At 36.6% G+C, this 12,915-nt stretch overlaps 1 protein-coding gene across 1 annotated transcript in view; it reads right to left on the minus strand.

Moving 5' to 3' along the window:
* Window positions 1-3,873: 3,873 nt before the first annotated feature.
* Window positions 3,874-12,915, minus strand: part of B3GLCT (beta 3-glucosyltransferase) — a 93,630-nt gene continuing 84,588 nt past the window's right edge. Inside the window, exons 13-14 of the mRNA XM_053456062.1 lie at window positions 7,117-7,261; window positions 3,874-4,395 (exon numbers count right to left, since the gene is read on the minus strand). Of these exons, the coding sequence (XP_053312037.1) occupies window positions 4,234-4,395; window positions 7,117-7,261 (307 nt within the window). The 3' untranslated portion in view covers window positions 3,874-4,233. The remainder of the gene's footprint in view (window positions 4,396-7,116; window positions 7,262-12,915) is intronic.

Consider the following 12,915-nt stretch of genomic DNA (forward strand, 5'->3'; position numbering starts at 1 on the left):
ACTCAAATTTGCTTTTCTGGATCTTAAAAATAGTTTTCTAAGAAGAGTAAGAAGAGAGTGGCAGAGCATATAAAGTGAAAACCCCCCAAGAAAAGAAATCATAAAAGTAAAGCCAGTTACAATGCCTTCTATAACTATATATCTTTATATCAATCCTTTGTCTGGTACTGGCTAAATTCTAAAGGTCCCACTGATATACGGGACTTTCCATGTCAGAACCCAGTAGGCCAGGCCCTGACAGCACTGTCAAGAAAATACTTCTCTTACCTTCAAGGCTTCTCCTTGACTGGAGCACAATAAATCCCCATTGCTTTAAATAGTGTCACTGGTACCTTGCCTTTTAATGCTATTAAATGCTCAAGCCCTCCAATACAAAAAAAAAAAAAAAAAGATCTCCGTGGGGCATCACAGTATCAGTTAAATCACAAAATCTCCAAGATTTCCACCAGTTGAAATTAATTTAAATTTAACATCAACTCAAGCACTTTCATTTACCTAAATTTAATCATGTTATATCTGATAAGTACAACATTTGTTCCCCTGTTGATATTGAGTGAACATTGCATTGCAATTTAAGAGTAGACAGATATGTACTAAATGGATATCTATTACATGACTTACATTGAAAAGTAAATCTCTATATCACCTTCTATGTCACTTGGTGAAACTTGAAACCAAGAGAGTTTGGGTTCAAAAAAGGGAGAATTTTAAGGCAACATAAAACCACATTATCGGTAGCTGATATCAACATAATCATGGCAAATTTCCCATCTCCCAAATTCTTGTAAGTGGTCAGTATAAAGCCAGAACCTAAGCGGAAAGAGCTAGTGTTCTCTAGAAAAAAAAATAAAACATTCTATACGGATTTATGAAACATTTATTGATTGAAAGATTGAACTTTTCTAAATATCACAAAACAGATGATTACTTTAGGTACAGTAACAAAGAACACATCTAATACTGTAATTCAGTAGATATGGCTACTGGATAAGGCACTTTTTGCATGGAGTAAGAAAAACATACAATATCCACATACATTTGAGTGACGCCATTAAAGTAGATATTAATGAGATAAAACAAAAACCAGGATATGATGTTGGATTTACATTTTCACTAAACTTGAAGGTGGGATGAAACAATTAAACTCAAACTTCACTATGTATTATGAAGGTCCAGTTTCCTCTCCACACTTTACTGTGGGGCAATTGGGCACTTGAAGAAGCTTGTTCAGGGCCTCTTATTAAAGGTGTCCATTTACACTTTATACGCAAGATGAAATTCAAGAAATCTCACATGAGCTATGCATTATGTAGGTACAACTCAGCCCTCCTTGCAGGAGAAGCGAACTGGGTTTGGCCCTTCATAGCGCAACACAAATGCTTTACTTAACCCCTTAAGGACAATGGGCGGTCCCTAAACCCATTGAAAACAATGCATTTTGAGCCCGTACGTGTACGCGCTTTGTCATTAAGGGGTTAAGTAATAATTTTAGGTTTATAATACTTTGGTCTCTCTCATTAGCACTGGTTAATGTTTTCAGAAATACCATCTGATTTATTGACTCCTGCTAATTTATAGGACAGGTGGTGCTTAAAGATGTGTTTTACATCTGCAATCCCTGAGCACAATCAATAAGGTTTGGTGTTCAAACACATTCTCAAATCGATACCACATTATAACACTACAGAATGTGTAAGGTGCCATACACTACATGCAAAATAAATTGAAAAGTACAACACTATAAATATACTGAAGTTAGGATAAATATATACAGTGTACATTAAACATAACAATTTTGTAAATTGGTAGAAATCAACAGAAAAATGTGCCAAAAACATTTACTTATGAAAACAAAAACAAATAATATAGTTTTAAGACCTCGCTAAATGAGAAATACATAACCTAATAATTTTCTTAAAAAAAGACAGTGTTTATAAACGAATCTGTACAAAACAAAGATTTTATACTAAAGTACTTATTTCCTTAAATTATACCTTAAACCTAATCCAACAAAATTCTAAATGTGCTTTGGAACAAGATAATAGTGATTCTTGACTATTTTTCCCATCTTTGGTTCTAGTAAGAGGCCAAATGACCTGTGACATCTATATAAATTGATCTGAAAGTGATCTGCCTTCCTTGGAATCTCTGGCAACGGTGGATTGGAGATTTAGTGTTTATCAGCTGTTTGACAGTTTTGAGTTGTGTATCTATGGGGGAGGGGCAGCATAAAGTCCCACCCACTCTATTCCCATTCGACTGAAATCCTACCAAGTGCTTGTGTTTCATTGTCCCATTGGCGTCCAAATAAAGCAAAAATCTTCAGGGAGAGCAGGAAGAGAACTTCTTCCATCAATGGAAGCTAAGATCATCTGTGGTGAAGATCAGTCTGTCAGTCCTGCTAAATCATTTTGTTGTTAATTTTTATGTGCAATGTTATCTTTACGTAAACTATACCTATATAGTATACTATCTGGAGCCACCTTAAACCCCTAGTTGTAATCAAAATTAAATGTTTATTTTTTGTACTTAAATGTAAAGTTTATTTATTGTTTTGAATGCTCTTAAATTAAGTACTTTTCTTTTAGAAGAAAACTCCCTATTAAGATACCCCTGTAGGAACAACATTTAAATTATTTTGTTTTCTAATAATGTCTAAGGATAGCGGTTTTGAAATCAGTTATAGGATTTTAGTAATTACAGGTTTTATCTATATTGACATATGGAATATTTTATGAAAGGAAATAAAGACTCAAATAATGTCTTTGCTTAAAGTATAAAAAAGGCAGTATACTTTGTATTTTGCTGCTCCTCGGTTTGAAGTTATACTTCTTCATCAATTATTGTAAACAAGGCTAGGTAGGATCTGGACTCATTTTCATGGCTTCATACAAATCAAAGAGTTTGCCAAAATTCGTAATAATCCAAATGCACAAGTCTAGTATACACACACTGTGGTTTCATAGTATAGTAAAGTGGAAATTAAAGAGTTATTCTGTATTAGCCCAAAAAACATTTCCATGAGCACCATAAAAATGTAAAGGGATCATGCAGCTTGAATGCATATGATGACTGGAGTCAGGGGCGTCCACAGCATTTCTTCCGAGAGGGGGTGGCAAAATATCATCCTCACTTTTCTCCTCTCCCACCCCAATACTTCCTTACCTCCACCCGATCACCTACCTTTGTTGGCTCAGGAGAGGGGTTTCCTGGTGGTAGGCAAATGTTAGTTACCCATTAATTGGAAAAATGATATGACTGTGGTAGTAGCAGCTAACAGACCATAATGAACCTGCACAAAATGAGAACTTTAGTTTTCAAAAGCTGGGGTGGTAAAGATTAGCCACAACTACCCCAGTCAAGATTGTAAGCTTGCAAGAGCAGGGTCCCCTGCTCCCTTTGTACCAGTTTGTTGTTGTTTGTAATTTTAAATTATTTTACGGAATCTGCTGGCGCTATATAAATAAATGTAATATAATGGTGTACATTATATCATGGGAGTCGCAGTTAGTGTATAGTGTAGGCCACTGTAGGAGCTGGAGTAATAACTAACCCTAGCTGCAATACATGTTTGAAATAAAACTACCTTCTGTCTGCAGCCTGCAAACAGTCTTTGCCCAAGCAGAGATTATGTGTCTATGAAGAAGCAGCTACCAGAGTGAAGGGGAGGAGACGAGATAGAGGGAGAGGAAGAGAGAAGACCAACTCTGATAGCAGGGGGTGTACAGAATAAAATAAAAGCTTTTTTTGCCGACTACCAGGAGTTTTTTCTCCACTATATCTGGTTAACCTACTCTAAACAGACTGCTGCTGCCCCAGAGGGCCTCTTTGAATTTCCAAGGGAGGGGGGGGGCAAGTGCCCCGACACCCTTGTTTAACAAAATAATCTTAATATGTACAAAGTTTTGCAATGTTTGCAGGAGCATAGGAACAGAGCTTTCACATGCTCAGACAACTTAAAATATATATTTTATTTTTCAAATGTAATTAAAAATGTACTTGTTAAATCTAGGAGAAGATATTTAGATGTATTACCATTATGGGTATCTAGGAAACCTCTGACTGTTTAAATAAAAGTCTATGAGCACAAACTTATTGGTTTTGTTTCATTTGTGCTGAAAAGGAAAACGTCTTAATAGTGTACACATTTAAAAAAATACAATTTAAAGAATTTCTACAGAGTCAGATACTTGCAGCTCCTGTTAAAATCCCTCAAGGATTTGTACGAAAGAGTTATAAATCTTCTCTTAAATGTTTATTTGCACGTAAATCTTCTTTATCCTCCGGGATTAGCCATGTATAATAAACTTTAACAGGATCAATATTCCAGTACTTATGGAACGATATTGGAACTTGGTGAGAAAGATAATCACTTGGATAGTCCATGGGTCGGGCCTAGGAAAACAACAGAAGAAACTAATACAGTGAACTTGTAATGGTTATATATATATATATATATATATATATATATATATATATATATATATATATATAAATATATATATATATACACACACATACATACATACACACATATATATTTACACATGAAACTTTTATTGTTGTACTGTAAGAAAATTGTAGTCCATCAAAATAAGTACTCAATTTTTTTTTTTTTTTACGTTCTAGATAATGGTTGAATCCACGTGACCACTCCAAGATCCTGTAAGATGTGCTTTGTGATTTATGCTCCATAAGAAATAAACCATTAACAAGGCTTGATCAATTTACATAAAGGTTTTCAATGAAGCTATTAGTTATTCAAGCCACTGTTTATTTTTGTACAATCTTGTGCTGCTCCCATAACAGTAGCGCAGACTAAAACTTCAAAACCTTTCCATAATATTGGGTACTGGAGCTAAATATACATTTTATGGGCAAGGGAACAAATGTTATAAAAAAAAAAAAAAAAAAAAAAAAATACTATACTATTCTCTGCAAATGACAATTAACCATTTTAATGACTGTAGGAAAATCTGTGCATTAATTTATCCCTACAGATAAATCATCTCTATAGGGTTGTTTTCTCTGCGGCAACACTAACGCATTGACACATTTCCCCTCTCCTGTCAATATCTTCTCTGCAGCAGCACTGAGAGATCAGAGGAAACCAGAGAGGTGAATAAGCTGTTGGGGATATATACAAGGCAGGGGGAGGGCAAACAGGTAGCGAGAGGACTATGGGAAACTGGTAGCGAGAGGACTATGGGAAACTGGTAGCGAGAGGACTATGGGAAACTGGTAGCGAGAGGACTATGGGAAACTGGTAGCGAGAGGACTATGGGAAACTGGTAGCGAGTGGACTAGGGGATAAGAGCGGGGAACACAGTGACCAAGTGGTGAGAGCTTAACATTTTGTTTCCAAATAAAAAAAAGCCCTCCAAAGGTGAACTGAGAGGGCAGGAAACAAAATGTGTTGTCTACAAACAAATGCGCAAAAAGAAAAATTGGTCTGAAATGATATTGGGCCTCATTAAGCATGTCTCTAGCCTTTATGGTCACTGAATGCAGTGAAACAAAAATCTTCACACGGAAAAAGTGACCCTGGGAAATGAGAATAGCATTGATGAATCATTAATACGCTTGGAGCTCTTGATCAATGCCTCCATCTTTATACATTGGAGATAAGTATATTATTCGTGTTCATTGCAAATGTACATGCAATTAGAATGTATCATTATTAGCATGATTAGAATAATTTTACACACAGATAAATATAGTACATCAAATGCTATCAGCTTTCAAATAAAATCTCAATCTGCAATACCTTTCATGTAGTTTATGAAAGGGCTACAGCTTGTTTTCCTTATTAACCTTTTTTTATTATTATTATTATTAGAAAAGTACATTTGAAGCCCAACAAAAAGGAAGATTAGCAAGATATTTTCCTAGATCGATGCTGCGGCTCTGCTTAAAACCCGTGGAAACCTCTGTTTTTATAATAGCTGAATCACATGTTTCTCAATTAGGATGGCATGAATAATTACATTAAATTGTGATTTCATATTCAACTGCATTATTAGGGTCAGGACAAAATGTACTACACTCTAGAATTGTAATAATGGATATTAAAGTAATTAGAAAGTATAGTAATGAATACATTTATTTTACTAAAATCATTTATTTCCTGCTCTTATATATTAAATAATAATTCAAATCAGCTGTTAGTGTTCAGATTTGCATCCATGTTAGCATCTGTTTGTACTCCTTTCCCTGCATAAAAAACATTGTTTTCATGGAAAGGTTATAAAAATATTACAGGAAAATATTTTGTAAGATTTTATGTCCTTACTATGAAAGCTGAAAGGTCAGGCTCGCTAGTACCCACAGTTTTAAACTTTCCTCATTATCTGTTCTTAAATCTCTATAGGAGGGCACTGTATGCTTTGGTGTATCAATGTGTGCATTGTCATATATCTTGTTTTTTCCCTTTTTTGAAAAAAAACATCATTTAGGACATTGGCACTTATGGTGACAGTTCAACAACACACTACATTTTAAACAGTAATCATAGTGACAATTTGAGGTACACTAATAAACCAGCATTGAACAATGATTGTAAAGTCTTAATCTACATTACTTAATAAAATAACGCATTCTCTCAAAAGGGCAAAAATAATTTTCGGAGGGTATAGAGGGGTGAGTGAGGGGTATGATAACTAGAAGGGCAAAAGGTTGTATGTAAATACAGAGTACTAAATAGTAAAAGGCATAAATTGTTTACGCTCTTGCACAGATTCTCTGACTGTAGGAAACTGTAGGACTGCTTGTAAAACATAAGGAGATGTTTTTCAATACAACTAAGTAATGGATAGCAAAGCCGATCATAAATTTTTAACCTGTGGGTATGCTACGGTATGGCTATGCCAATTTTCCCGGAATCCTGTTGGGCATAAACATGTTTTCATATAATTAATATTATATAACTAAAACACATAAATCCAAAATGGCAGGTAATGTCACATTCAGGATGCGTTTCATACATTAGCTTATTGGAGGTTTTTACATCTCTTTAGGGTTAATTAGAATATTTAGAACCTGGGTTGGGGCTTTTAAAATCATGGTGTGTTATAGTTACTCATCCATGTACATAAAGCCAATGAGTTCAAATCTTACCTGGTGAAAAAGTGGACTGTGGATAACAGGAATTCCAAGGCCGCTGGCACACATCCCAAGAACCATATCATCAGGTGCATCATTGCTGTAACACCGGCATTTGCTGTTCAGTATCTTTCTTACCATTTTTCTGCTGAATACCATTCTTTGAAAAATAAGATGAAAATAAAAATGTTTGTGTCAATATAACTATCATAGTTTTATAATGTTATTATAATGTCACATACATAGAAATTATAGATTATGATGCTAAGAATTTCCCTGTTATTCCTGAAGCATTAAAGAGCTACTCTTTCTAGTGGTATTAACCCTTTAGGGATGGAGGATGTAATATTATGTACTCACAACACCTGTACGTGGACCCGAGGACGTGGTATGTCCTTCGTTGATTTGCATCAGCAAGGAGATCCCATATGCAACGGTATTAAGGGAGTCAAAAACGGCCAAGCTTTTGTGGGGCTACTCTACCCACAATCTTCCCAACCACCCATTTTAGTCATTCATCAGTTTCCCCCTCGGTCGATTTATTGTGAAATTTACTGTATGTTTTTTCTGGATTTAAAATGAATGCTTACTATGGATATTATCTGATTTAACCATTAGAAGCAGCTTCTAATCAGTGGGGATTTAGTAAAGAGTATAAATATTCCTGGACAAAAGGCTTCCTGTTTAAAATATGGAACCACTATCTAAAACCTGGCAAACAATATAGAGTATAAACAATTCTGGAAAACCATTACCAGTTTAAAAAAAACTAAACCCACATTCAAAGCATAGGAAACGGATAAATATTCAGAGCTGTAAGTAGTAAAAAAAAAATAAAAAAATATATTTGTAACATAAAATAGAAGCTAATTAGGTACCATCAGAAATAACTTATCGATAAATAGCACATTAAAGACAGTAACTAAAAAGTGATAAAGTTTTTAAAGAAAATAGCAATTTTTTTTACAAAACCTAGCAAGTACAGAAAAATCTGTGTACACTTAATTTTATTTGTTGCACAGGCAAACTTCTCCTAGCCAGACGTTCATTGCGCCTGCATTTGTGTGTGTGTGTATATACACATATATATATATATATATTTTTTTTTCCCCCTAGCTTGTATATTATGATTGCATTCTTCTATTCCATTGAGATTTGCACTTTTATCATTATCTCCCCAGTTCCATCTGACAGCAGCTGCTCAGGTTGATGAAAAATTGAAATAAATCATATGTACGGCTATATAAAAAGAGTTTGAAACAACTGTCATTTTCACAACGCTGTAAGTTTTTCTCATACCTTTGACATAGAGTTCCTCATTCATTATATTTATATCAAATGCATTCTGAGGTACATTGGTTTATTTGAAACGAAAACAAATGTAAATGTTGGCATTTGCCTCAATACCCCTAACAAACAATGTGACGGTAAAAACAAGTCACAATTTGTTTGCCAGACTTCAAATTCGGTCATGGGGGCTTATGCCAAAAAGTGCATTAGTTTTAGGGCAGGAGGCAGCAAGAATCCAGCCAATAAACAACTCCACATACCCAGTATGATGGTAAAAATTGAATTATGCATTGTTCTCTGTAGCTTCAACAGGTCATTGTAAGCTAAAGATGTGTTCTCACAACGTACCTCGATCAGGCTGCAAACGTGTGTCAACATTTGCAAAAGGGGCCTATTCACAAAAGGGATAGTTGGTAAAAGTTGGAAAGTTGTGGTTTCTAATTCTCTCACTTCACTATTTATTAAGACTGCCAGCATGAAGGGCAGAGATGGTCCTGTATACTGCATAATTCAATAGGTGAAGAGACCCTGACCGTACATTATACAGAACCAGCCAAGCAGAAGCTCACTGGGGTTGGACATTCATCATTTATAGTTAAGTCAAGAAGGTGAAACCACAACTCTCCTGGCTACTGGCCCTTAAGTAAACAGATCCCATGGTCATAGTTAACTTTATAAATATACAAGGTAATATATCACTATTCATTTTAACTAGAAGCTCAAATTGGTGCAGTAAATATTGAAAGGTCAAAACATTGTACCCTCTAGCAAGATAAGCAAGTAAACCTTGAAGGACCACTATTCCCTCATTCACCACCGTCTGCTCTTTGGCTTGCAGGAGATGTGTTTGACTGAATACATCTCCTTTGCATGCCACGGTGCATGTGCAGCATACTAACTTCCCCCCAGCTCCAGCACTGGCTTGTGCAAGGGTTACAGGGGGGTCTAATGAGGTGGCTCCACAGGCTCATCATTTATAAAAGTTTAAATTTCTAAACGGTTTTCTCCTTCCCACTTGTAGGAGAACTCGTCTCTTGGTCTCCAAGGTTTTAATGCTTTCGCAAAGTATAGGTACATCTTTCATTGGATGGAGGTGACATCAACACAAGAATATGTCAACTGAGCTCACTGTGTTAAGGTCCCCTATGAATTAGGAAAGACGCTACCGTATACGTACAGTATATTGTAAAAAAAAAGTTCTGTAAATAAAAAATCCAGATTGCTGCAAACACATTGCACTTCAAATGAACCATGATAACTTTAAGTGTTTACAAATGGACATTACGCATTTTGAGGTTATTCTGGCACAGGCAGTTAGATATGATAAAAAGGCGTTATTGTAACAAAGATTTTTAAGCTCCATTGAGTAAATGTAATTTCAAATCAACCTAGATCAATAGGAAAGCCTATGAAACTCAGTACCGTGGCTGTTTTCTAGAAATATGTCATTGGAAATGCAATCGTTTTTGACAGCTCACATTAAGGGATGAATTAAAGGCAGTCGTGTATAATTGTACTCGGAAATAAAGAGGGCAGGCAATGTTTGTAGATAGTGACCTTTTAAAACATTTTATATACTTTCAAACAAATTGAAAAAAAATGCATTGGACATTATTATCCCAGCAAAATATAGGGGATAAATATCCCCCTATATATCTAAATATCACCACCAACAACTTACTCTCTATACTTATATATAAGTATCCAGTCTCCATAAACAATAAACAGACTACATCATCATTAACACCTCTCCATAAAATAAACAGTGTCACATTCACAAAGTCCCACACAGAGTCAGCCAGAATCAAATGTATGAACAGAATTGGCACAAATTTAGATTTACAATGAATCCTTTATACTACCTTGAAAACATTAGCTAATTTCAGAACATTTTTGAAGCCAGTGGGAAAATGACAAAGCGAAATCTTGCATCATATTTTGAATTAAGTCTGTTTATATTTCAATATAAAGACAAACCGATGTAACAGGCACATCCCAGACAAACTTCATCATGTGTCAGTAGCAACTCACATAAGTCAAACGAAGTTCACTTGTCAGGGTTGGTGCACCAGTACCTAGTATCTACAAACCTTATTTGTGATTTTTATTTGTAAATTAATGACAGGAAAGGTGGGGGTGGAAAAGAGAGGGGACAGAACCACGTCCAGTGCCAAAGACGACCGGAGCAGTCCTGCCGGGGTAGAGGAGTTTTTTTTTTTTTTTTACATCAATAGCGCCCGAAGCTCATTGGAGGCTATGAATTTAAGCCAGCAGGACAAGGTTGTAGTGTATTTCTGCATGCGGTCTGATGCAATGCGGATTAGATAATCTCTTCAACCCAATTAACCCAGTCTTTGAATTATGGTACTGTTGCACGTCTTCAGTGGACAGGGATCAAGTACTTTGCAGCATCTTCCAATCGGGGGAGACCACGTCATCGGACGTGCCGCCATATTGCCCTCAGTTAATTAGAAGATGAAGAAGAAGAAGACGCAAAAGAAGATGTGGAAGCAAAGTGGTTAGCAGAAGCGGAAGTGGTTGGCAGAGAAGGTAGGGAAACATTTAGCGAATGTGAGAGAGAATGAGAGTGTGAGAGTGTGTGTGTTAATGCGGGCCCACAAGTTTTGGACAAAAATTCTGAACAAGGCACAAATCCCCTGAATTTACCAAAATTTGGTAAAGTTGCAATTGGTACATATCCAAATGCAAAAGTCTACTGTTTATCAATGAAGAATGATAGCTGCCCCTCCTAAAGTGCAGCTGTTTGCTCTGACAACTCAGGGGAGTGCGGTTTCTTTAGCAGGGAAGTTGATAACGTGTATGAGCCTCCCATACGGAGGCTGAGTTTTATCTGAAGTAGTTCCTCAGGTGGGCCTTAAGTTCTCTAAATGCTACACTATCCCTCAGTAGGGACTCATTGAGCCTCCAAAAAGTCACTGTGGGGTGATTATGAGAATGACAGGGGTGTGGTCCTAGAGATTTATATCTCTCCTCCAGATGAACCCTAGATGATAGTCAATCATGGAATACGACCAGTGAGGGGCAGAGTAGAAGGTATAATCCCGCTCTGGCGTCTACCAGTCCACGTTTCCTCTGCAAGAAGCCAAACCTGCGTGGGGCACAGGAGGGCTCCACCTTAGGGAAACTGAATCCTTCACCCAGTAGGAGGACCACCTATTTGAAATTTGATAAGATCCAGAGAATGGACACAGTTGTTGCACACTGGCCCCTGTTGGGGAGGTACATATTGTCCAATGTGTAGGGCTGATCTTAGGTGGTCCCTCCTACAAATGTGAACCCCCATCACTTTTTACCTACAGAAGGATGAATGAAACACGCCTAGATATTAGGATTGCTGTCCCCTTAGATTTAGCCTGAGTATCATTGATATAGAAAACTTGCTGGAAGCATCGGTCCCTTAACTCTGGGGCATGAAGCCCACTAAAGTGTCTCGACACTCAGTCTCCTGAACTCCCCCAGCGCCCGAGATCCTTTGCTGGGAATATTTAGCCACCAAGCAATGAGAGCTTAAAAGCCATATTTGTTGGATGGGAACACCTAAAGAAAATCCCCCAACTTCCTACACGCCAGTAGTTCCAGGAACAGGTTACAAGTCGAGGGCCAGAGAAAGAAAGACAAAAAAGGAAAGGTAAAGGACTGGAAGGGGAAAATAAGGAGTGGAGGGAGGAAAAAAATGAGGAAGGGGGATAAAAGTTCGAGGTATGATGGCCCTCTTAAAAACCTACAAACATACAAAGAACAGTAAGGAAGTAATGGAAAGAAGATATATTTTTATTAAATGTAAAATTGGCACCTACACAATGTACAGTACACGAGTAGCTGAGTTACCATTGTCTTGATGAGGGTTGATTATGAAAGGGACAGGGATAGAACAGGGCTCATATACATGCAGTTGCTTGTTAATAGAGGAAATAATCTCTTTGTAGATCCTCTAACAGCTCAGCAATCTATGCACTCATTTAGTTTTATCTATGTGGCAGGGCTGTCAGAGTTTTACAAGGAAAAAAGTTATTTTGTTAGTTAGAAGTAGGAATTTTAAATACTTAGAAGTTTACAGAAAACTAAGTATAGGCAGAGTGGATCAGATTTATGATATTCTTGGAAAGCCATTCAAATTAATCAAATCCTAAATTTGAGGCTAAACTATACAGGGTACATCTGTACTGTGATGCTTTCTCAATACAAAACCTATTTACACAGCAAGCTCTTCTTAGTTGTGCTCCTGAGCCAACATGAGGCACATCTGGACTAATTTGCAAATTATGAATTTGCATGAGCCTCCGACTTAAGGTGGAACCACATCAATACAACTTGAAGGTAAGATGTGTCTGAATCCAGGAAAGTTTAGTATAATATAAAGTGTGGATTCATCAAGCCACAGGTTTTACACGCCAAGTTTCTCCCTAAGGAACCTGGCATTTCATTATATGAATACGATGGAACAGAAATTAGCATGCCTCCATGATTACGCTTGGGATTAGTTACTTTAAGGTAGAAGAAGAA

Source organism: Spea bombifrons, chromosome 2, assembly GCF_027358695.1.
Source record: "Spea bombifrons isolate aSpeBom1 chromosome 2, aSpeBom1.2.pri, whole genome shotgun sequence".
Taxonomy (NCBI): domain Eukaryota; kingdom Metazoa; phylum Chordata; class Amphibia; order Anura; family Pelobatidae; genus Spea; species Spea bombifrons.